This window comes from Lissotriton helveticus, chromosome 4_1 (genome assembly GCF_964261635.1).
Source record: "Lissotriton helveticus chromosome 4_1, aLisHel1.1, whole genome shotgun sequence".
Lineage (NCBI taxonomy): Eukaryota > Metazoa > Chordata > Amphibia > Caudata > Salamandridae > Lissotriton > Lissotriton helveticus.
The window spans coordinates 173067989-173094991 of NC_136063.1; the positions used below are offsets into that span (position 1 = coordinate 173067989).

The 27003-nt window shown below is 42.8% G+C and overlaps 1 protein-coding gene across 1 annotated transcript in view; it reads left to right on the forward strand.

Moving 5' to 3' along the window:
- The first annotated feature begins 22239 nt into the window (after nucleotides 1-22239).
- Nucleotides 22240-27003, forward strand: part of LOC144828469 (ly6/PLAUR domain-containing protein 2-like) — a 35473-nt gene continuing 30709 nt past the window's right edge. The window contains exon 1 of the mRNA XM_078686658.1: nucleotides 22240-22330. Within this exon, the coding sequence (XP_078542784.1) occupies nucleotides 22279-22330 (52 nt within the window). The 5' untranslated portion in view covers nucleotides 22240-22278. The remainder of the gene's footprint in view (nucleotides 22331-27003) is intronic.

The following is a 27003-nucleotide window of genomic DNA, read 5'->3' on the forward strand; positions in this document are numbered from 1 at the left end:
AAACTTCATTTATAAAAAATTGGAAGGCTGCGGGGGCATTGCAAAGACCAAAAGGCATGACTTGGTATTCGAATAATCCAAATTTTGTGCGGAAAGCAGTCTTCCATTCGTCACCCTTTCGTACTCGTACCAAATGGTAAGCTCCCCGCAAGTCCAATTTTGTATAAATGGTTGCTTTCTTGACCTGATCTAGCAAAGTGGGGATCAACGGCAAAGGATATCGGTTTTTTATAGTCACATTGTTCAAAGCTCTATAGTCTATGCACGTGCGCAATTCACCTCCCTTTTTAGGAATAAAAAAGAGAGCTGAAGAGACAGGAGACTTGGAATGACGAATAAAGCCGTTAGCTAAATACTCATCCAAGTACTCTCTAAGATGAATATTCTCTTTTTCTGTCAATGCATAGATTCGACTACATGGAAGAGTAGCCCCGGGAACAAGATCTATTCTACAGTCAAAGTCTCTGTGTGGAGGGAGAGTATTTGCCTTTTTTTTGTCAAAAACGTCTTGTAGATCCGAGTAAACTGATGGAACCCCTTCTATCACTAAAACTCTAGATGAGTTAGAAGGAAAGTCAAACCCTTGAATAATTTCTCCTGATTTTTCCAAAAGGAAACAGTTGTTTACACAATGTGTTGACTGAAAGGTTAAAGTCTGAGATACCCAATCTATACCTGGATTGTGTTTTACCAACCAAGGAATCCCCAAAATTAACTTGAACTGCGGGGCGTCTATGATATCAAACTGTATTTTTTCACGATGAATAGGTGAACAGTCCATCTCAAGGATTTCAGTTTGTTGGCTAATAGGTCCTGAAGTTAACTCTTTGCCATCTACTGCTCTAACTATCTCGGGACAATCCTTTAAAACTGATTCAAAGCCTAACTGAGAGAAAAACTGAGTATCTATAAAGTTTCCCGTAGCTCCAGAGTCTATTACAGCTTCTACCCTTCTAGCTAAAGAGGAAGGCAAAAGACTTCGTAACTCGACTAGGATACCAAAATGCTTACATCCTAAAGGTGGAACAGTAGAGGCCAAACTAGGAATTACACTCGATGAACCGACCTCATCTTTCATCGAGTTTTCTAGTTTTCCGACGTCTCTTGAGTTAACGCAAGATCAGAGGATTTTACCTTAAACTTATTAGGTTTAGTAGGACAGTCTCTTACAAAATGTCCAGTCTTACCACAGTAAAGACATTGATTTAACTTCCGCCTCTTCTCTTTTTCATCCTTAGAGAGCGGACCTCGAACAGTTCCAATTTGCATTGGTTCCACATGATCTGATTTTGAGCCTACCTCCTTACCTGATGATGTATTTCTATCTTTCACAAATAAGATTTTATGGTCACTTTTCCCCTTCTCGCCCTTTCTCTCACTAAGACGGTGATTCAATTTAATCACAAGATCGATAAACTCACTGATATCATCAGGAGGTTCCAAAATTTGAGTTACCATGTCTTTCAGATCTTCTCTAAGACCTCTATAAAAAATAGAAATTCTTTTATCATATGGCCAATTAGCCTCTAAAACCAAACGATTAAATTGAGAGATATAGTGAAGGAGATCAGAAGACCCTTGTTTTAAACTCAATAACTCATTGTCTGCAGACTGCACAAACATATGCTTTGCAAAGATCTTCTTTAGTGCCCGTTCAAAGTTTCTAAAATTATACAAAATTGCATCATCCCTTTCTACAAAAGGAATGGACCAAAGGGCAGCATCCCCTCCAAAATACGATAGCATGAAAGCTACCTTGGAGGAGTCATCAGGAAAGGCTGATTTCTTGGCTAAGAAATGTAGATGACATTGTTGCAAAAAGATGGAAAACTTGTTGCAATCTCCATAAAAACGTTCTGGTGGAGCTAATGGCGTGGGCATTGGGGTAACTACCTGAATCTGAGCTCCCCCCCCTGAGTCTGAAGACGAAGCCTGCACACTAACTGTACTCTGCTGGATTGCTGCTTGTAAGGCGGTCATGTCGTTTCGTAAAGAAACATTCTCATCTCTAATATCCTTTAGAACTGCCGCTATGTCTTGCAGGGATACCTGGTCCATTGCGTCTGGGTGAAATAAGCTTCTTGGGCTTTGCCTTCTGTCAAGACCTAAGTACACTGTCTCTTACCTTTTAGCAATGACTGGTAATCCTGTTGACAGTGTAGAGATTTTCACAGAGACGCAAGGGACCAACTTCCTGAAAACTCTAACTAAGCCTTGCTGACTAAACTTACAGCTAAGCATTAACCAGAACCTTCGGGAAGAGGGCCGGTACTGGACGTTGACTGGAGGGTTGAGTCTTCGACTGTCGACCTGCAGGTTCACAAGAACAATAAAGTTCAGAATCCTATCTATCTGAATTAGTATTCCTACTTCTAGTTTACCCCCCCTTGACTCTCAATGTAATATCCTGCTCTCCCCCAGCTGCTTCCTACCTGCGATCAGTCCGGGTCCGTCCACCGTCCAGTATTTCTTTGTCTTGTCTAGGGTGCTGCAGTCTTGGGAATTGTCTTTTAGGGTTTTGAAGTCTGCAATTTTAAACAAGAGAAATATCAACAAAACTCCTTTCTCTAAATTCCTTAGTTCACTCTCTCCTCCTATTCAGATATCTAATATCTAAAACTTACTTGAATAAACTCTTCTTTTAAGATGACATGTGGTTTCTGATTATCCTCAAGAGTGTCTTTCTCCTAAGGGAATAAAACTCACCACAAAAACGACAACTCCAGCAATAACAATCCACTAAGAATTCAGTGAATAAATACTCCTCGACAAGATTTGTATCTCTAATAGACCTAAAACATTTATTTATTTATTTATTTTATTTATTTTTAGAATTTATTAAGCGCGAACAATTGCCCGCAGGCGTCTCGGCGCTGTATTGTATTACTCACTTGTTTGATACTGAGGATGTTTTTCAGAGGTTAAACAGCCAGGTTTTCAGTTTCTTCCTGAAGGACATTAAGTTCGGACATGATCTTATGATTTGTGGGAGAGAATTCCACAATCTTGGGGCGGCAACTAGGAAACGTCTGTCTCCCCAGTTGACCAGCCTAGTCCGAGGCACTGCCAAGTCATTCTGTCCTGCTGATCGTAGCATTCGAGTGGGAATGTATGGGACAAGATGGTCGCGCAGGAATTGAGGTGCTTGTTGATGTAAAGCCTTGTAGACGATACAAAGTGTTTTAAATTTAATTCGGTTCCTGACCGGGAGCCAATGAAGACTCCTCAGGGATTCTTGTATTGGCTTAAATTTAGGAATGTTCAGGAGAAGTCTGGCTGCCGCATTCTGGATTGTTTGCAATTTCTTTATTATCCTGACTTGTGCGTTTGCAAACAAGCCATTGCAATAGTCCAGTGCTGACAATACCAGAGCGCTGACCAGTGTCTTTCCCACATTAGTAGGAAGAAAAGGAAGAATCTTCCTAACCAGACGTAGTTTGTAAAACGCCGTAGAGGCCGTCTGATTAGCATGAGCCAGAAAATTTAGCTTGTCATCGAAGATGACACCCAAATTTCTTACTTTCGTAACTGGTTTGGGTACGGCTCCAAAAGATGATGGCCACCAGGTTGGGGACCAGCTAGGACTGAGGTGGCCAAAAGTGACCACCTCAGTTTTATCAGAATTTAATTTCAGACAGTTTGCTGACATCCATTTTCCAATGGCCAGCATACCTGTCTTGAAATTTTCCGCCACTGTTTCCCCATTGTTCCTGACAGCCAGTATCAGCTGTTAATAATTCTGCGAATCACAATAATTATTCTTGTGAATACCTTTTAAAGAAAAAACAAAATATTGACACCCTGAATCTTTAACCAAATTCTGCAATGAATTTGACAATCTAAATACAAATCAGCATTCAAAAGTTCAAAAGAGGGCTGTTTTAAACATTACTCTGAAATCAAAACAGTTATTTCTAAATAATTGCAAAAGTTAGCTCAGTTCTCTTTCTTGCGTTGGGCGCCTTAAATTGTCCACGGAAACTTATCTTTAATTTGAGGCTGGAATCCTAAGCTGCTTGCCGAGTGCTGAAACCTCGCACTGAAGTAGCAATTCTGAAGGCCTTGAAATTCTATCCCTCGAAGTCTTCCTTGAAGCGCTGGATAGACGTCCGCGATGCAGGTCCTCTGGAAACTCCTAAGGCAAAGCGAGGCTTCAGGGAAGGGTGTGGTTTAAATAGCCTACGCACCAAATGCCAACGTGCGCTTGCACGTTGCAACCGCCTTCAGCCCTCCGCGTGCAGCGCGAGCGGAAGGCTTTCGGCAGACAGCTGAACGAAAGCGCACGCATTTCCAGCGTGCGAAGGCTGCCGAAAGAAAGCACACGTATCTCTCGCGTGTGAAGACCCCCTTTGATTCTAACTGTGAAAGCAAGGAACTAGTACTTTCTAAAGGCTCACGGGCCTGCCAGCAGTGATATTGTAGAATGAAAGTTACACTCATGCGCTTACCACGAAATGCTTTTCATATAAAAAATGTCTCTGAAAGTAAGTAACAAAAAGCATAGACATCAGTTTCAAAAACACAAACACAAAAGAGGTGCTGGTGCACGGGAAAGGGGTGGGTTTTTACAGATGGAAAGATACCCTTTGTCCTAGGTGAAATTTACCGTTGGGTATTTAGCAAGTGTCCCCAGGGAGGAACAGCTGGGACTGGAGAATCGTGACAGGGACGTACATCTTAAGCCTTATTACACTATTATACAGTGCTCCCACGGTTCGGGTGCGGTTGGGAACTCTTTTTTCGGACCCAATACTGATAGAACAGGGGACTCGCCAGGGGTGCCCCCTTTCTACCTTGATCTTTGCCATGGTGATAGAACCACTAGCAAAGGTGCCTCGGAGTTCGGCACTGGAATGGGGCATACGTCTTGGAGATGGCTTACATGAAGTTTCACTGTATGCAGATGACATCTTGATGTATGTTAAAGATATTCAATTGATCCCACAATTCATCCCTGATATGCTGAGGGTTTTTGCATCTCTATCTGAGCTGGGTGAGCACTGGGGTAAATTTTGTTTGTATCCCTTTAATCCAGGTATGGACGACCCGAATTGGGAGGTGGATGGGACAGCTGTGCATTGGCAGCCGGTGGCGTTTAGGTATTTAGGCATATGCATCTATCACAATGATCAAGACCTTATGGATGGCATTATCACCAGGGCGGTCACAGCACTCAAATCCCAGATTGAGTTTTGGAAGACGCTTAATCTCTTGGTTATAGGGTGGGTGGAATTAATCAAAATAGTTATGTTGCCGCATCGCCTTTATTATTTTTCGAATCTGCCGCTTTACCTCCCTGCATCCTTCTTTCGCTCCTTGGAAGGGATTGTCAGGAATTTTATTTGGAACAACTTGCGGTGCAGGGTGGCTTTTGTGAAGCTCTATTTACCAAGATCGAGAGGTGGGCTGGCTTTGCCCAATTTAGAGCACTCTTTCCTCGCTTCTCAAATAATGTGGGTGGCAAGGTGGGTAAAGGAACTTCATTTGTCGTACTCGGCTGAACGTAACCCGCCGTACTCTCTGGACAGGATTCTCTCTTTATTCCACTTTTGTGATGGCTCGCATGAACCTCTTCCCCTATTGGTTCAGATTGCATGGAAATGTTTCTGCAGGGCGCTGCACCATACTAAACATGTTACACCGAATGCAACCAATATGCCATTACTGAGTATACCAACAGTGAGGGGACGTGTACTGAGTACGGATCTTACTGACTGGGTAGGAACAGGTATAACTACCCTTGGGGACTTATATGGGCAGGGCGCTTTGAGGCCATTCCTTATCATCACGGAGGAGGATGGGGTTAACCCGGGTCAGTTCCTGAATCATGCCTCCTGGACAGCCACGATGAGGCGATGGTGGGGCGACATTGCACAAGAACCTCCAACACATCTCCTTATGCAATATTTGCACGTCTAAGCACGGGGCACCATTTGGTGAAGTGGTTTGCGGAGTCGATCCAGGAACACACTATGGTTGATTAAATACTGTTACGAGTCACATGGGAAGCGGACTGGGTAGGGCCTTTTTCTGAGAAGGAGTGGTCTGCTGTGTTGGAAATTCCTAAATAGACTCTGTGGAACGCCCGTTTTAGATTAATCCAATTCTGTATTATCCATAGGGCATATCTTTCTCCGGACAAGATAAATAGGTATTTTTATAGACAGGATGCCTGCTGCCCATGATGCCGCTGGTAGATGCAGACTTTTTGCATATGCTGTGGTCGTGCCCCAGTCTGCGCTCCTACTGAGATGGGGAAATTGGGATGTTGGCCACTAGCACTGATAGGGAAATACCGCGGACATGGTAGGCATGTATTGCAGGCACCTTTCCCAGGAGTAAAGTACATAAGGCATCCTCTAGGTTCTTAGATTTGGGGTTCATTGTGGCAAAACGATAACACGCCTGTGGATATCGGAGGAACCCCTGCTGAAGACGGCTTGGTATCTTTCTATGCTGAATTGGGTGAAGCCAGAGGCAGTCTCACTGGTGTGTGAGGATACGCTGGGTCTCCGTAAATTCCCTATTTCCACTGCATGGAATGCAATGCTGTGTTTGCTTCAGGGGATGGCGCTGGATGGTTCCTCGGCCAACTCCACTCTTGATTAATGGTGTGCTATACACGTATTGCATTTCGACCCGAACTATACTCTGACTTGCATGGAACGTCCACTCTACCTCAAAATGTGACGTCTGTTATACCAATAGTCATGAAGTTTGCCTATTTGTGAACGCTGGTGAAGTTTTTCCCACAACATTTGAGATTTATGTTTCCTCACCCATCCACAGTTATATAGCTCTTGTTTTCCTTTAATATTCTCCCACCCTGATTGTGGTTTTCGTTTGCTGTTATTATTAAAAATGTTTCACTGTATAAGCACTTTAATGGGATACGGTGGAGTGAAGCCATACGTGCTGTACAAATGCAATTGATTTATACACGCATTGTAGCATTGTAATGTATTACAATGGGATGGACCAGTCTTGCTGTAGGTGGGAGGAGACTCAGTGACCGGTGGACTATGCTAATAACTGTTATTAGTCGTAAATAATAATGTAATTGTATTATTGAAATACTGATTTATATGTTGAATGTAGTAATCTGCCTACTGGTCTCACACGATAATTCTCATGTATGTATATTGTTTTTCTATTCAAAACTTTCAACAAACAGATCGAACAACAACTGATTTACCAACATATGATTGATTGTCTCTCTGTAATGTGTGTATGATGCAAAGTGCTCTGACACCTACACTGGTATGGGTGGTGCTATATATGCATCTGAGAGAGAGTGGTTATGGAGTCTTGGCCACTGTTAAAGGGTGGTGGTGTGGGAATCCGTGGTGGAGGTGGTCATTGGGGGGGTGCCAACAAACATTGTTGCATCAGGCACCACCAGCTCTAAAGCCAGCTCCGCATTAATGTATTTGACTGGGGGCTTTGTCGGGGATGTGTGGGGCTCTGGGAGGCAGTTTGGCAAAGGCTATGCTAGTTTTTGTATCACTATTGTTCAGAGACTTGCGCCATTTATTGTCATACATTCATATGTGGGCAGTTTCGGCCTAGATGTGTTATCAAAACGTAATAAAATTTGTTGCAGCATTCAGAGTGAGACTTGCATTATTAAGTAACTTGCACACTTGGTTGAGAGCTTTGTTGTGTTCTTGTGGTTTTTTTCACAAAAAACAGTATGTCATCACTGTAGTTAAAAGCATGTGCAACTGATTGAATTACTTGGCGAATATCGTCCTGAAATATTTCAGCTGCCGCAGATACTAAAACACTCAGGGACATATTATCAAGTACGGCGTTAACATTATCGCCGCTTTAGCGGCAGAAAACTGCCGCTAAAGCGGCGATAATGGGCTTGATGATACGCCGTAGAGAATTCCCATAGAAGCCCATGTTCACACCAGAACATGGGCTTCTATGGGAATTCACAAGGGCGTATTATCAAGCCCATTATCGCTGTTTTAGCCACCGTTTTCTGCCGCTAAAGCGGCGATAATGTTAACGCTATTTCTTGATAATATGCCCCTCAGTCTCTTATATCTGAATAAACCAGCATAAGTTGAAAAGGTAGTAACATACCTGCAGTTCTCCCCCAGTTTGAGTATATAGTACCCTTTATTCAGGTCAAGATAGGAAAATAACTTGGCTCCATTCAATTGCATGATCATATCCGCTATGTGAGGACTAGGGTGTCTTTCCCTCTCAATGACTCTGTTTGCTTGGCGCATATCAACTTCGACACGCAGTGACCGGCTACTGTCTTTTTTTGGCACTCCCATGGATAAAACCCAGGGCGTGGGACATGTAGAGGGTTGTAAGGATCCACTGGATACCAAAAGTTTTATGGGTTTAAAATACTTTATTCAAGTTTGACATTTCACCCCAGCCTGCTAGTCTCAGCAACAGCACTGGCTTCAATGTCACTGCTAATCAAATCAAATACATACATTCCACAGTGAAGCTTGGTAACTACAAAGTTCCAGCATTCTGATGTCACAGCTGTAATGTTGAAGCAGGATCATCAGAGACACATTAAAATGGCTAAAGTAACATAACAAATACAAGATACAGAATACCACACATCTCCCTTCGGATAACAACACATAAAACCCAAATTAAAAAAAACCTCTTTAATAAAACATCTCTAATACTGTATAAAATCGCCTAAATATTTCGGTTTAACATGTTGATCTTGCACTTTTCCCTCGCTCTAGGACGTCCTCATGACTTTTTTTGTTAAGTTGCGCATCCATTTCTACAAAAACATTCGAAGAAGAATTCGATAGTTTGGCAACCCTGTTTAAGTTCCAGACCCTGTGATCTTCGGTTCTGATGGCATTCTTAAACACCTAAATAACTTTCATGGGCGACAAACATTTGATCCCCCAGAAACATGACCTTTGCGGGGGCTACGAATCTTAACTATGGGGGTCATTAGGATCGCGGTTTTTCCGCATCCTCGGGGCCGGCGGAAGGCACCGCCGGCCCAGAGGATGCGGAAAAACCGCAGCGGACTGACCAAAGACCCACCGCCACATTAGGATGGCTGGTGGGTCCTGGTTTCCGTCCGCAGCTTTTCCGCCGCGGCTGGCTTACAACCGCGGCGGAAAAGCTCTAATATGGTGATGGTGTCTGTCAGACACCGTCCACCATATTAGGATGGCCTGTAAAGTATGCTTTTCCGCGGCGGGTTTTCCGCCGTGGAAAAGCATACGGAACTTCACTGCGGGGGCCCGTTGCGGGCCCCCTAGGTGAAGGGGGGGTGGGGGGTGCACATGGGGGGTACCTATGGTACCCCCCTGCATTTGCATGCAGAAAGCGGCAGGCACCGCGCGGTGCCTGCCTCTTACTGCATGCAAATGCAATGCGTGCATTTTTAACATTGCGGCGGGTGCAGCTTGAAGCTCCACCCGCCGCAATGTTAAAAATAGAGGATGTGACCGCAACCCTGGCGGTCACATCCTAATCAGCACGGAGGGAACGCCGCAGCCCCTGCGGACGTTCCCTCCTCCTTAAGGGTGGCGGACGGACGCAAGTCCGTCCGCCACCCTAATCGGCCCCTAAGTCTCCAACCCAAACAATCGTGTTTTTTAACAGCCTTCCTTTTGTCAAACATTTCTTTATTCATACATATTTTTTTACTTCATTTCCTTAGCAATCTACGAAGGGCAGAACAAGGTATGGCTCTGGAACTCAAACAGGGAAGCCAAACCCACAAGGGTTCAATTATGTCATACATTAGAAGTGTTTTACAGTTCTTTCTCTGCAGCTTCTTGCAGATGAAAAGCAACTCTACAAGGTCACTGAGCAACAGGGCGAATGTCCTCCTTAATATGAAGTTATGCTTTCATTGTCGTGAGGTTTCCCAGGCCATGGAACAACAGGAATTGGCTCTAGATGTTCAACTGAGCACAAAGGATTGAATATTGTATTATTGTAGACACTACTCCCTGCAATACATTGTAGAAAATGCACATGGTTCCAACTTCTGGTTGAGCATATCAAAGGGTGAAAGCACTACCATTAAACATATTTGTTCATATAATTGATTATACCATTAGGAGTGGAAAAGAGAGAACCACCAACCTTTTCATTTTTTTTATTCACACTTTGACAATGCCCATTTATTTAGTCAGGAAATAGGGCCTATTTTGGATTCATGAGTTTTGTTGTGTTTCCTGAAAAGTTAACTCTGGCTACTTTAAGCATGTGTACTAATACTTGCCTTGATATAGGGAGTCCTAGTTCTCCAATTCGCCTCAGCCATTGATTTTCTGCTGCAAGTACTTGATGCAGTAACATCTGTTTTGGTCTATACAAATCAGAGTCGTCACAGTCTTGTAAAGGGAAAAATTGTATTGAGAGCACATTTGTCTTTTTTAACACCATATCATTATACTGACACCAGTCCCTCAATATTTAGGCAACTTAGTGCATCTCCAAAAATAATATTTTAAATCACCATTATCTTTGGGATATCTATGACTAAGTGCTGGTCAAATGGACATATACAATGCAGTTTTGCTGGGATTATTATTATCATTGAACAGTTTTATAAATTAGCATTTCTGTTTGATGGTATCAAAGACAATGCTTTTCTTGTCTCAAAGGAGGAGACCAATACTAAGAGATCACAAATAATTTATATTACCTTTAATAATTTTAATGCGTTTAAAGTCAACATATTTTGGAGGTCAGACAAACCAACACTTTGTAGGATGCATCCACATATAGATAGCCTTTTCCCCAAAGACTTGCTCAGATTTATTAATAAGGCCTTGTATTGCCGAGTCCCCTCTCATTAGTGTATTTGTTGACCCCAAACTCTCCTCCCAGTAGGGATCCCAGGATGGTTGCTTCCAAACCCCTCATTCCCCTGCGGCATCGATAATAAAATCATCCAAACACAGAACTTGGATTAGGGGTCGGATAACCCCAGCCGTATTTTAGTAAACTCAATAAATTATAATTAGGCAGAAAACCCAAAACATATTCAATAACATTTCAAATACACTTATTTACACATCTTTGATGGATAACCTTAACATGAGTCTAATACATAGCCATATCTAACATAAAAGTGGAATATGTACACTTTTTTTTGCGTATCCTGGATGAGCCTACGTGCAAGGTCATTACTGTTCCCAACTACTTGCCAGGTCCCCCTTTAATGGAGTGACCTTGCGCAGGAGGCCCGTTTTCCCATCAGATTCCTTTCCGCAGGCATCCTCTACCCCCTCCAATACTACCTCCCAGGGACTGATGTTATGCCATGTTGGTGCCCATGAGCCTGCGTGGGGGTTGGCCCAAGGGGCCTGGTGGAAGTGGCACTTCCTACCCACACTCTACAGCCTACCGGCCGTATCACCCCCTGGAGTGTGATGAGCAACCACATTCCTCCCCAGGCGTCCCCATTAAACAATGGGATGCCTACTAAGAAATGTAAAAATTGACCTAGCAATCATGACCTACTGCCCATTTGGTGCGTCCTGGCTTGTGCTTTTAATGTGCCTCAACCACAGAATCACATCCTTTTGATCCCATGCTAGAGCCTGGTCAGAGGCCTTCGCCCTCCTAAATGTCTTGTCATATTCATTCCAACACATTCCCCTGTACTCATCATGTGCACATGTGATCCTATTCTGATAGCCCACCAACTCAGACCCCAGCCTAGGGAATTTCTCCACCATTATTGCATGGAAGTTTCAAAATGCCTTTATCCAGTTAATTAAGGTTCCATCAATCTTTTTCCTAGTGGGCCAATCGCCCCAATGCCTTGGGGGAGCCCATTCCTTCAACTTTTTCGCCTCCTCCTTCTCATCCTTGTCCACTAACAAAGAAAACATGTTCACATATTCCCCTTTCCAGATTTGCTCTTTAACATCGTGTGGGATGTGCCTCCCCAGACGCTCTCTGGGTGTGCGCATCTCTCCCAAACCTAAACTTGGAAACACTTGGTCCGTACCTGTAGACGTGCCTGCTTGCGCCTTTGCATGCTCAGTTCCTGCATCCGTGACCGGATTGGGAAGCTCTGGGCCACTCTTATCACTCCCTGCACTCTTTTGCCCTGCCCCACTGGCCGGTCCTACCACTGCAGGTGTGCCCGTCTCAATTGTCTGTGCCACCACCTGGTTCGCCTTTTCTACCTGCGCAACCAAACTCTTGGCCCTCTCCACTATGTTCCCTTCAACTAACACGGCCCCACTGCCTGCAGAAGGAATTACAGTCCCTGCCTTGGCTAGCCATGGGAGCACTGTCGCTAGATTAGCTACTAGATCAAGTTGACATGGAATCAAACTAGGGGTACCGCAGCGGGGTACCACTGGCTGGGACGGAGCACCCTCTGAACCAGGATGCCCCGGTGCGCTAGGCTGACTTGGGCCACCCGGACCCCCAGGTGCGCTAGACTGACATTGACATGGGTCCCCTGCACCCCCAGGTGGCGTTACTCCCACGGGCACTGCTCCATTTCCCTCCTCTGGCTGTGCCCCCCCCCCCCAGCTGGGACAACAGATCATGAGAACGCTGGGCTTGGCAAATCTACTGGAACAGCCCCCCCCCCCCCACTCCCACGTTTAGGCTTAGATCTCCGGGGTACTGGAGGGAAAGCTGCCCTGAGTGCCACCCCTGAACGCACGGGCCTGTCCTCACTGCCTTCCTGCCCATCCACTTTCCTGCATAGCTCTGCCATGGTCTAGCCAAATCATTCATTGTACGCATCATTGTAGCCATCCACTCCTCCATTCAGGTTGGTACCTGCTGACTCTTAGCCGTGGGTGCCATGGCAAGAATATGTACTGCGCAATAAATGCCCAACAAAGTTTATGCTCATGGCCTGGTGCACTCGTCAAACCCCAACAGTGACTGCACTATAATCAGGGTAACGTGGGCAACATTCAATAACCCAGCCCTAGTTAGCAAAAAATGGATTGTGCGCCACAACCTCACTGCACCTCACATCAATGTGGCCCTAAACAAATACTATGCTTTACAAGCCAAACCCTTGGGTCCAAACTATTTTGGTCTGGTCTAGGACAGTGCCCAACCCCTTACCTCCCTCTCAGATGAACCACCGCAGGCCTCCGGTCGACCACAAGCACCCCCACAGCCAGAGCCACTCCCACCAGTTACTCCAGTGGGTCAGGTGAGTATGTACTCAAACCCGAGTTTCTCCCAGCTGCGGTGGAATGCAGGTCCACCAGGGGTGCAAAAAGGAGGGGTCCTAGCTGCCTTGCGCTTTCCCTCACTGAACAAACTGCTCCTCATGATGTAGATGCCTGATAAGTGCCCCTCCACAAAAGAGTGCCCTTCCGTAATTGACAGCAACCTGAAGAAACAAGGAGAGAAAAAAAAAGAGAAACAGGCTTTCCACAGCGTCCGGTGCGTGGGGGAGGGTGAGCAAACAGCTGATTCGCGGAGCGGCAAGGAAAAGACTGTGCTGCTGCTCCGTGTTCCTTTGATAGGAGCCATGGCCCCCACAACAGGCATGAACAGGTCCCGGCAAGATCCGGGACCTGTTTCTCATGCGTTGGCCCCGGAAGTGCGTGACCGAGTTCTAGGTGGCGCCTTGGAAAGATTTGCATCGGGTTTGCAATACTTTTGTAATGCCAACACAAGGCAAAGTGTTAAGGTGGGATTTACTATCCAAAACATATCTGGATTTGCGTTGACTAGTATCCCAAAGTCATGCAAAGTTATGCAATGCACTTCCTTGCACCAAGGAGGTGTTTAATGGGTAGTGCATGGACGTTGGTATGCAACCACCCATGGGATTTGACACAAGTCCCTATCTATACAAAATCGGAGACAGGAATTTTCTCCAAAAACCTTCTCCTTCTCGAGTCAGATGCAACAAGGAGAAATATTTCTCTTTATGTTTCCTACTTTGCATGCGAGCTGCAAGTTACAACATGCATTCAAAGCGGGAAAAGCCTTAAAGCATAGATTTTGGACTGTAAGAGACCCCTTCCAGCACAAAACCTATGCTTTTAAAAATGTACGCAGCCTTGTACCATGGAGCAAGGGTGTTTGCATTGATGCATGGCTGCAAACAGTGCACCAGCATAAGAAGAGCGGAAAACAGTGCACAGAGAAGCAACTTTAGTTGCTGCGCTACGTTGCACAACTTTTTAGTAAATTTGGCCTTTAAATTATTGTCCATATAACATTTATTTGGGTATTGGAGATTATCTGAAAAATCTGTAAAAACTGTGTGTTAGAACTGGCATCCTTGGCGTGGTTTCCCCTTAACTTTTTGCCTTCAGATTTCCTGTTTTTGCTGACTTCGTTTTTGCTGGCCTTAGGACTCTGCACACTTAAACCTGATTAGGCTGTGTCCTGTCTCCTCACAAAGCGCTGCATACACCCTGTAGTTAGTCAGGATCCAAGGCAGGGCATCTGTGCACTTCAAAGGATTGGCTCCAGAAGCTTTTCCCCACTCCAAAGCTACAACTGTGTATAAAAGCAGGACCCCAAACACCACCACTTCAGTGCACTTCTGGAACTGGGGATACACTGCAGAAAGAAGGACTGCTGTGCGGCTGTAGGACTGCCACTCTGCTGGACTCCTACTTTGCTGTGCTGTCCTGCAGCTTGCTGCCATCTTGCCTGGGTGAGAAGGACTGGACCTACATTTCGTAAACCCAGAACCCACAGTGACTCCAAGGGCTAATTGGTTGGCCTCCTGACAGTGGTGTAGCTAGCCACTTTGCCGCCCGTGGCGGTCTTTGCCTTCCGGGCCCTGCGGTGGGTGTAAGAGCCATGGGTTTGCTAGCGCGATATTCCCGCGATTGCCGCCAATGGCAAATTTCATGGAAGAGTGGAGAGGGGTACCGCTGCCCCCAAAACTTGTGCCGCTTGGGGCAGACCACCCTCACTGCCCCCCTTGCTACACCACTGCCTCCTGACTCAGGTGCTTTGATTTTTTCTAAGTTGGTCTTGTTAGTGTAATCAAGCCACATTTCGTGGCAGAGTTGGTGGTCATGGGTTCATTGTATAAACCAGCTTGCAGGGACCAGAAACCAAGCCTCACTGATAAGGCCATTCATTGTCCTGAGGAGACTTATAAAATATGTTGCCTCAATTTTTACGATATATCATATATTTGTTAGATTATCTGTAAAATATTTTTATTATTTTTACTTTACATCCGTATTTTGCTATAGTAGGCACCTGGTAACTCACATAACACTTACATCTACACTTTTATTTTTTTGTCTCATTTGTAGAGTAATCTCTTTTGCATGGCTATAAGTATAATAGATTAGCAAACTTGCAATGGAATTTATAATTGGTTCATAAACACTGAATGGTCTATGTTGGGTTTGAGACCTAATTTTGATCATTATTAGGTCGAGTCTTCAAGAGCTCTTGTATATATTTTAGTATATACTTATATACGTTAGTATATACTTATGTGTGTATGTACTTTGTGGGCTCTGGAGATCAGCCCTAGGACTTGCCTACTTCCGCTGAGAGACATTTTTTTCTGTTCAGCTGCCTCTATTTAACTGTCTTGATAGAAAACGACCAGCAGAGGTCAGTAAAATACCAGAATTGCTTTCAGTTGAGGAACTTTCTTTTTTTTCTTTTTCTGGCAACTGCCTCTATTTAACTTTCTTGACAGAAAACGACCAGCAGAGGTTAGTACAATACCAGAATCACGTTAGCATTCTTTAGATTCCATTCCATAGAAATTGTCTTCCACAAGGACCAGTAGACCATATTTTTTTTCAAATCTTGTAATTTCAGTGATATGACCACCGAAGGCCCTGATTTTATATTAAAAACAGAGCTTTGGACTATACCATTTCCCACTGAAAGGCAATATTTCTCTCCATGTGTTCCCATACCTGGTGTGTCACGCAGTTTGGGGCTTACTTTCCCTCTATGTTAAAGAACAGTAGATGTTTCAGCACACAGGCTAATTTGCTGCATAGCTAAATACATATAAGGTCCCACAGGCGAGACCGATTGCATTGCAAATGCTTGTTTGACATTGGGGATGATATGTGTATTTTATGGGATGTTTATGTAGCTTAACAATGATGTGTTGATTTTAAAATACTCTGTACTGTAAGACATCTGGTTGGTAATGTTTTTACACAAGGAGAGGTACGGTAAAACAGACAATCCCTTTGAATATATTTCTGGAATCACTTGAGCAGATTGTGATGGACTGTTTTGGTCGCCATTTTCACTTGTGCTAAGTTGACACTTTTGGACGCCATCTTGTTTGTTGGTCTAGTTGTTGTTTGTCTGCTCTGCAGCTGTAATGTGCAAACAGACTGGGGATATATAAGCAGAGCCATAAGTACACAGAAGACGTGCCAAAGGCAAGCTTGTCTGCTCCCGTCAGTGCTCCGCTTGTGGTAAGCACTAGCCATGCTCCCCTTTTTATTCTGTAAGTGACTGCTCAAGTTAAGATTAGTTATCCTAGAGAGGAGTTACTGATTATTGATTGGGATGGGTTAGCTAGGGGGAAATTACTTTGGTAAGAATGTCTTCCTTTATTCCTTTCCCCCCTGATAATGTGGGTGGGATGGAGTAGTTGTTCAACTCATCTTTATTTACTTTTAATGGAAGGCACCATGATGATTTCTCTACCCCATCACCATATGTTTTGGAGATGGACATTGCACAAGAAAGTGCAGTACCTCAGGTTAACAATGCCTCTTATGTTGTGTAAAAACTGATAGAGCACATGACGTGTGCCTTGATTAACTCCCGGTCATCAGCTAAGCATGTCATTGAGATCTTTGAGCTATTATATTGAGGGGAGTGTGACGTGTTCTCTGGCTCGTCTGCACTGGACTTAGCTTCCCTTCTGCCCACCAGGTTTTCAGTTGCTCCAACATGCCCATCCTTTTTACAATGAAGCGGGGATAGATGTAATTGCCAACTCTGATTACTATGTTAAAGGAATGAACTATTGCTGATTTTCCTTTAGTAGAGTTATTAAGATTTTCCATATCCTCCTCCTCTAATATGTTGTTAGTGGGCTAGACTGTTATCATCCCCCAGGGCCGAGCTGAACCTTTTGTTAGTTCTTTTCTTGGTTTTATTGTGCCTTGAAAGGTGCTAGTGCGCTTTACAAGTATACATACATTTGTCTCGTTGCCGCTCTAAGTAGTTTGCGGTGCGGGATTTTAATATTTGGATTGTGTCCTCCCCCCCTTCATGAAATATTTCTGACTTTATTGATGGTATGGTATCGGTAGAGCTATATTGTAAAGTTTTGGGTCCCACTCATCTTAAAGACCATACTTTGAATTTGATCTTTAAACAAACTGAGTTGGTGAAATGGGTGGAAACGATCCTACAGGCTTGGACAGATCACTATCTTGTCCCAGTATACCTCATGTGAAGAGGGCTTGGAGTGAGCACTCCATTCCCAAACTCCTTATGTTATGTTAAATTAATTTCTAAAGCGCACGAATACCCAGGTGTGTCTTGGCACTAGTTGATACTGAAACCATCATAACTTCATGTTCATGGATTTCAAAAAGATACATTTTAAGAGCTTTCCAAAAAAGGAGAAGATTGTTCATGGATTTTAGGTGCAGAGGTAATGCATTCCAAGCCTTGAAGGTACTGTTCACAAAACATCTTCCTCCCAAGGAGGCACGATTGAATCTTGAGATTGAAACACTTTTGGCTGCCGAGGAGCATAAGGTCCTAGATGGAGAATGCCACTTGAATTTATTTTTCAGTTAGTCAGGCCCTATAACATGTAAAGCTTTAAACTTGATACAGAGAGCTTTTAAAATGACTCTTTGTATAATAGCCAGCCATTGCAGCTGTTTGAGTGTCAATGAGATGGATTGAAACTTGGGGATACCCAGTAGCAATCGTGCTGCAGAATTTTGAAGGCTTTGTAGATTATTAATGTGTTGTTGTTGCATTTTTGTATATAAAGCTTTGCAATAGACAATGTGGTGAGGACCATGGATGTGACTACTGGTTTCTGAAGTTCAGGAAGGATAAAAGGTAGGATTTTCTTTAAGGTCCTTAATGTGTGGAAGGAAGATGATGTAATGGCTTTGACCTGGGTACCAAAAGTAAATTTATCATCCACCAGTACTCCCAGGTTATGTACTTTCCTTACAGGGATTGGGAGAGAAGATACCTGAAAGACACCAGAGGGAAAAGAGAATGGATCAGAAGTAAAATTGTTATGTTCCACTGACTGTTGACAGTTGTGTAGGATAGGGCTAGGAAGGACTAGGGCAGTTCCTACTTATGCTGATGTTTCAAAGGCGATAAATCAGTAGTCTATGATGGACTGTATTGAATGCTGCTGTAAGATCTAATATTACCAGGGTTGCACTACCCTCCTGATCAAGGGATTCTCTGATCTACTCTATGGTCTTTTCATTTGTCAGTTTGAGGTGGGTGAGAGACCCTCTAACTCCTATCCTTTAGAAAATGGCTATGAGAAGTATGGAACATGGGTTTGAAACAGAACTGGATGCGGTCTTTCCTCTTTTTTTTGTGCTTTTGAAGGTTTGGGTTGATGTAGTAGCTGTTTTCTCTCGAAGCACCTGGAGACCTTTTCGGTATTTGCTCACTTATAAACTCTTAACATAACATAACATACCAAAACATAACATCACAATTAATTACTTTTACATATACTATTTAAGACATCTATGGGCCATACATTGAGTTTTTTAGCTGCATGACTCCAACCACCAATGCCGACTTGTAAATATGGCAGCCGGTTAAAGCGACCAGCATCTGAATTGCAGACTGAGTGGGGGCCTGGGGTATACGTTAAAAGGAGCATTGACAAACAATATGATCATGAAATACTAAAGCATTTTTTGGGATCTTTTAGAGGAGCAGGCAATTGACATAGCTTTTGTTACATAAACCCTGGCAGGTTCGGGAAAAGGGGTGGTGGAATTGGGCTCATAGCCAGAAAGGACTTTAATATACAGTTTAGACCAATTCCAGACATCACAGAGAGCGAAGCAGCAACTTTCAAAATCAAACTCGACAGCCGGAATACCTGCAACGGCATACTTATTTACCGCCCACCAATAGCTAAGGCCAACTTTTTAAAACTCTATAGGTCAACTCCTGGAGAAGGCAAAACAATCTAACTTCACAATTCTAGGTGACTTCAACTTTCACCTTGAAATACCACTGATACAGACACTGTAGCCCTTTTAGACCACATGGCCAGTACAGGACTCACTCGACTGGTCAATGAGGCTACACACTCAGCTGGGCATTGCATGGACCGGGTCTTCTCCAATCACCTCAATCTGTCATGTAACAGAATTCTGCCACTCATTGTGTCGGACCATAAGGCAATAATGTTTGATATCACTCTGCCATATAAAAGGCCTCCTAAGGTATCACAAAAACACTTAGCTTTCGTCCATGGCACAAGGTTGAGAGAGAAGAACTAAGTAAGATACTTAACCATTCCAGTCAGCCCATCCCTATGGACTTGGATGAGGCAGTGAGGAACTATCATTCCTGGACCCCCAGACTTTGCGGCACTCAGTCAGGCAATATCCCTCTGAACCATGGTTCAATGAGTCTTTGAAGGCACAAAACCTAATCTGTATAAGATTTGAAAGAAAATGGCAGCTAGCAAAGGATGTTCAAACTAAATCAAACTACAGAGAGGCCATTCAAACCCATAGAAAGCTCGTTCGAAGGCCAAATCAGACTTCATAAAAGAAAAAATAGAAGCAGCTAACGGCTGCGCTAAAAGGCTTTTTACCATGATTAAAAAACTCTCTAAGCTTCCGGAAACTCAAGTCCAAGAAAGTAGCCAGCAATTCTGTAATAGGTTAGCTGATGACTTTCAACTAAAAGTTAAACAAGTCTAAAATGCCTTTGTGCCCCAAAATAACCAAAGTGCCTGCCATACTCCTCACACCAAAGCAGATCGCTCCATGACCACCACACTTCCCATCTTTCCATCTATCTCGCTCGACCGGACCATCAAATTAGTCTCTTTAATCAACTCCAGATCCCCCCTTGACTCCTGCCCACCCAAAATCCTGCAAATGGTCCCTGAAACATTGCATCCGTCCTCTGCTCTATTTTTAACCAAATTATTACCATTTTGTATTTTCCCCATGATTTGAAAAAAGCTTCTATTCTGCCTCTCTAGAAGAAATCGAATCTTGATCCAGAGGGCACTTCCAATTATAGGCCCATCTCTAGGCTACCATTCCCTGCTAAGGTCATCGAAAGATTCCTAATTGAGGAACTGTCCTCCTTTCTTATGGAAGGAGACACTCTGGACCACTCGCAGTATGGCTTCAGGGCCCACTGAATTACCGAATTGGCGCTCATTACTGCCACGGAGGACCTCAGGCAAACCCTTGACAGAGGGGGTAGTGCTCCCCGTATCCTTTTAAATATCTCTGCGGCATTCGACACGGTCAATCATGACGTGTTGGTTGAACGCCTTGCCTCGCTAGGGATCAGGGACAAAACACTCCTACTATTCAGATATTTTCCTTCCAACAGGACGCAATCAGAGGCTCATGATGTATTCATTTCCCTGGATTTCTTGCTTCCTTGTGGAGTCCCTCAGGGCACGTCACTGAACCCTACTCTTTTTAACCTGTACGTCACACCCTTGGCCAAAGAGATAAAAAGCTTTGGTTTCTTGCTGGTGCCCTATGTTGACAACACACAGATTATTTTGTCTATCAACAGCCCGGCTACGGACACGGCTTCCCGGTTTCAAGACTTCATGGGTCATATAGGGAACTGGATGCAGGCTATCTGTTTGAAACTTAATACGTCCAAAACAGAAGTCATGCTTTTTGGCATCATGCCAAGTTTCTGGTCAGACAGCTGGTGGCCAAGTGACATGGTTCTCCTCCAATACCAGCCAGCAAGGTAAAAAAACCTTGGTGTTCTCTTCAACTCCAAGCTCTCCTTTGAATCCCAGATTAATATCAGACTACAGCTGCATGTTTTTTTATTCTTAAAATCCTAAAAAAGGTATTCCCGTTCAACCCACTTGAACTAAGGAAAACAGTGGTCATGGCCTTAGTCGGCTCTAGACTGGACTACTGCAACGCCCTTCTCACTAGCGCGAGTAAGCGCAGTATACGTAAACTTCAGGTGACGCAGAATGCCGCTGCCAGATTCTTGCTTGGGCTTACCAGCTTTGACTTGGCCTCCAAAGCTCTTGCCGAGCTCCATTGGCTACCTATCACCAAAAGCATTCAATTTAAAGCTCTATGTATTGTGTTTAAGGCTACACACGGCAAAGGCCCCAGGCAATTGTTGCAACTCTTCAAGCCGTATATCCCGGCCAGATCACTGAGGTCCTCAGGCATTGGCAACCTGATTGTCCCCAAGATGCTTAAAGTAAAGTGGGGAGGCAAAAGCTTTGCATATACCACCACCAAACTCTGGAACTCCCTACCTACCTCTTTTAAAAATGAACCTAACTTGTTACAGTTCAGGAAGTGCTTCAAAGACCTGGCTTTCCTAACTTACTTTACTAATCAACCTCACTGCCTGTGTGTCTATCCAGCGCCTAGAAACCCTCAGGTCTGGGTAGCGCTTTATAAATTCTTCATTTCATTTCATATGATCCCTGACAGTGTCAAATATTACAGTACGGCTTAAGATAAGGAGAATAGAACAGAAATGTTGTGTGGTGCATTGAAGATTTTTTTTACACATATGAATGAATTAATGAAATATTTTATAAAGCGCATTAACTATCCAAAGTAGGGCATCCAGAGAATTTATATAAAAGTTCAGATTCTCTGAAGAACCCACAGTGGAGTACCTATTGAAGAGAGAGAGTGGAGTTCAATAATCTGGGAAAGTCATTTATGAACTACATATTCTTTGAGTTTGGACAGATGGGAATTAGTTGTTTGCATAAGAACAAACTGATTATGGGAGTACATGGGCATATATTATTGGATTGGCACATATACCAGAAAAAAAGATAGTGATTAAAAGGGAACACAGGTGGAGTGGTGTGGACACAAACCTGTTCTTCCACATCCACCTTGGGCCCTCAAGCAGAGGAATCTTGGCTTGGAGGTAAAGGACAAAATACTCATTACGCAGGCTCAGGGTGCAGCTTGCAATTTAAGAAACCACAGGGTGTTTGAATCAGCTAGATTAATATCTTATTACATCATAATAATTCTTTAATGGACACGTGTCCTAATAATTATTTATAAGGGATGAGGCGAAATGGCCTATAAACTCCCAGGAGCTCACAGTTCTGTGACTTCAGTTCAAATCCCCTCTCCGAAGATGAAGCCATGCTTGATTTTGCTGCTGGCTGCAGTCTTGTATGCTCAGTTAGGTAAGACTTCCAGGCTTTTTATGATGGTATGAAATTAGTAAAGCAGACCCAATAAATAACAATGACTATATAAATGTATAAAATTGTATTAGTAGCAGTGATGGCAGTAGTAGTAGATGTCATATGGTAATAGTAGTAGTGATATTATATTTGTTGTAGTATGTAGACGGAATATACGTTATACATGTATAGTTAATCTTAGCTATGATTTTAGTGGCAGTAATGGTAGAAGTATAAGTTGCAGTAGTTGTTGGAGGGAAGTAGAACTCATAGTCATGGTAGATGTATTTTAGTAATGGCATAAGTGGACATTATCTAGCCTAGTAGTACTAATAGTAATTATATAGTATTATTATAGTAGTACTAATAGTAGAAGTTAGATTAGTCTTAAAGTACAAGAAGATGGTTGTATACATCTGTAGTATTGTATTGCATTGTAATTGCATTTATATAGCTCTTACTACCCCTGATGAGGCGTCAAAGAGCTTTTTCGTAGATTAGCACGGTACTCCGGAACCTAAATAGGATTAGTGGTGATTTAGCAAAGTGAAACATGAAAGAAATTTGAGTGGTGGATATGTTAGTCAGTGATTTGGATTGAGAAGGATAGCGGAGGGATAGAAGAGGGAAAAGGTTTGCATTTATACAGCGCTTGCCACCCCTGATGAGGTGTTGAAGTGCTTTTTTGGCAAGTAGCATGCTACTCTGGAACCCATAAAAGATTAGTGGTGAATTAGTATAGTGAAATATGAAAGAAATTTGAGTGGTAGACATGCTAGTTTGTTATTTGGATTGAAATGATAGTGGAGGGATAGAAGAGGAAAGGACTTAGAAATCTTTTTTTTGTTTTGGAGCTCATAGCAGTAAGAGGAAGCTTTGGATGAGTAGAAGGGAGGTGGATGGGGAAGAGTAGTGGTAGCTGTGCCAACACTGGTAGTAGCAGAATTTGTTTTTCTTTTTCTATAATACTAGGTAGTGACCGATGGCTGTTTTTGAGTTTTATTTACAGGCATTTCAGAGATTAGCATAAAGGAATGAGGTTACATGGCTTTAAGCCAAAGATGATGTGTCAGTGACGTTTTGTGTATGCTGAGTTTGGGAGGAGGCCACAATTAATTCACAAGCCTAATTATTTCATGGAGCAACAATGAACATCATAAATCAAATTGCATCCTCAAAGACTTGAATGTTCTTTATGTGTCATGGTATTGTAATAAAAGGACTTTGCATTTAGCGATGTACAGTTGCGAAATACCTTAGTTTTATTCTAAGTAAATACTTTAATTTAAAATATTAATGATGATTCAGTGTATTGTTTAGAAATTTTGTACAAGTGGTACAAGAAAGACATTCAGTTCAAAGGAGGCAGACAATTTTAACTGATTTTCAAGTTATATATAAATGAATATAATCCAGAGATAAATTATTTACAACCACGAGGAATATTTTTGTAATCAACACAATTTTACTGATTTTAAATTAGAAAGAAAAACTAATATATTTGGAATGGGTACAAGGGAAGTTGTATTAGAATCAGTCTGAAATAAAGAAGGCATATGTGTACATAACAATTAAGTTCGGTAACTCAAAAGCAATTCAAGAAGGTTTATCAACCTACACGCCTTCCATGTGGAAAGATCGTCATTCGCTTTGCTTTACAATTGGATGTTTTTGGAGTTGGTTTGCTATTTCAAAATAAAAAACTGCAAAGATTTGAAGGATGGCCATCCTGTTTGATGGAGTCGTTCGTCACACTTTTACAACATTGTCAGGAATGGAACCGCCATGACAGCGGTTCCTGACAACGTTAAGGGTTGTCTGCAAGGCTGGATTTGGCAGGTGGAGGTCACCTGGGATGGTGGGGGCAGTGTTCTTCACCATCTCAATGGAGTGCTCTCCAGTCGTCAAAGTCGCCCCCTTAGCTCACAAGTAAAACACTAAGGGATATTTGAAAACATTATGTACAAGACCTGCTCCTGTAAAAAACAAGACCTGCATTTTTCACGTTAGCATGGATTGGATTTTTCTAACATAGATGGGGTAGTAAAAAGTCTGTTGCATATACCAACAGTGTTTGTGTAATACTAGTTGATTGACCTATTTAACAACAGCAATTAACCAATGGTAAAACTTGGAAGCTTTAGGAAGACAAATGATTTGTTTATTAAGTCTTTGTATGTGGTAAAGTAATATAAGCATTCAAGAGCGCTATAAAATCCTATTACTATTACTAACTTTATCTTGTCTGTGATGAAGCAGGTAAAGTTTATCTTTCTTTTAACAGTAAATAAATGTAATATGTCTCTAGTTTCAATTAATTAATAAACCCCGAACAACACAGTGGGCCATACATTTTGGCTAAAGCAACCAGAAAGATGAGCTAATTAGGTTCTCTCAGGCTGGAAGACTACTACGCAGAATTGGTATTAGGACAAGAAAATGGAGAAGGCATCTCCTGAAGGAGAATAAAATAGAATTCCAAAGGTTAACCCAGAATAGAAGAATGAGATTCCAATAATCATATATCTAAAACCATGCCTCACAAAGTGATAAAGCTGAATAATATTTACAAAAATCAGGAAATGTTTCACCATTTTTTGCTTTAGTCCTTTCCTTTCAACCTTAAAACAGGAGCTTTATTACTGTTACAAATGTTGAAAGGGCAGTACTAATGAATTCAAACAATGTTTAGGTAAGTTGAGCCGTAATACCGAATTAGTGTCAAATACATAAACTATCCTATTTTAGGTTTAAACCTATATTAACTGATATACCCCACCAAAAGCTAAACAACCCTCATCAGCTGAAACATATAAACACTGATAAACCCCTGCACAATCACAAACTAGAATTAGAATTCAAAGAGAGGAAAGTGAGAGAGAATGAGTCATTGTATTCTTTCTGAAGGGGCCAAAATTATATAACTTTACTTTTACAGGGAAGCAGCAAGAAAGACTGGTCTAAGATTATTCTGCTTGATTTCTGTTGTTTTAGGATGTCACTAAAATATTGCGTATGCTTCCTTTTGTTTCCTCCAGTTTTGTGTTCTTGTATTGAAGGTGCAGAGTTTAGAATCATGTTGTCCGTCTGATATAATTATTTTCCTCACTGTGGAGAACCTGGAAATATTATTATTATAGTTGATCTTTTGGCAGTTTTTAATTGTTTCACTCTTTTGGAAAATGTTAGTGTCATAAGAATCTTGGCCAACATGTACGATCACATTTACCCACAGAATCTATAAAACCCTTTGATACATCATACATCAGCCCCCTTTTCAAACAAAACAAGCTAAAAATAATAATAATTCACATTATAAAGCGCATGGTTACCTCACAAAAGGTGTCCCACCACTAGGAAGCTGAGTATGGAAAAAAGAGCACAACAGTGATGCCTAACTGGAATCAAAAAGTAAAGTTTACAGTTGCTTTCTGAATATCACTTGGGTGGGTGCCAGCCAAAGGTGCAGCTGTAATGAGTTCCAAATCCTGGAACCTAAGTAACTGAAGGTGCAGACACCCGCTCTCACCTTCTTGAATATAGGGACGGAGCCAAATTGGCCTTAGTGGATCTCAAAGCTCTTCTCGGAGCGTAAGAAGTAACTATATCCTGCAGATAAGCAGGGCCTTGACGTTCAAGTGATTTGTAGCATAAACAGAGCGCCTTGAAGGTGATTCTCTGTTTTTCTGGTAGCCAGTGCAGCTTCTTCAGTGCGATGTTGATAGAGGATCGCCTTAGGAGTCCGAGGAGTGTCAAGCTGCCACATTCTACATACGTTGAAGCCTCTTCAGTCGAGATTGAGAGACACCCAAGTACAGAATGTTACAGTAATCCAATCTAGATATAGCAAGCGCCTGGATGACTTTATTGATCCCAAAATCCCAAAGCGCTTTCTGGCAAGGAGATTGATCTGGGCATCAAATGAGAGCTGCTCATCACACCAGAAGCCCAGGTTCTTAACAGTGGGCTTGGGGGATGGGAAAGGGCTGAGGTTATTTGACCGCCAGCCATTAGACTATATATTCAAATGCGTTCCCAGTACCAGGACCTCAGTATTTTGAGTATTCAGTTTTAAATAGTTGAGGTCCTTCCAAGCAGCAACATTGTAATGCTAGCAGGACACCTGCCAAACACACCAGGCTCAAATATTCAATGCAAGGCATAATAACAGGTAGATTGAAAAGAATGATGTCACTATGCACATGGGATAGTGCTGGAAACATGACGCAAGACTTTGCACATGTCAACACAGTTTGCGGGTGTGGGTGGAGCTTGTCATTGGAGCAAGATGGCAGCTCTTTAGTGGAGCTCTTGCTCGGTTACACCACCAGGTCCTCTCCTGGCCCACCAGAGGGGTATCAATGAGTCATAAAGGTGGGCGAGCCAGTCTGGAAAACTTTTCAGTACAGAGAGATGCCACATCGCTGGACCTTGAAATAAGCAAGCAGGATGTCTGGGGGGGTTATTTTGATTAAAGTTGTGATAAACCTTAGACTATTAATTCCAAAGTTTTTAAGCTTTATTTCGCTTATTTTTGATATCGCTGGACCTAGCACTGATCGGGGCCACTACCCAATGAATTGAAAGCCGCAGGGTCAGACCTAGCAAAGTCCACTACTGGTGGTACAGCTCAAGACTCCATAGAGCCCACCAGGACCTACCACAGAACGACA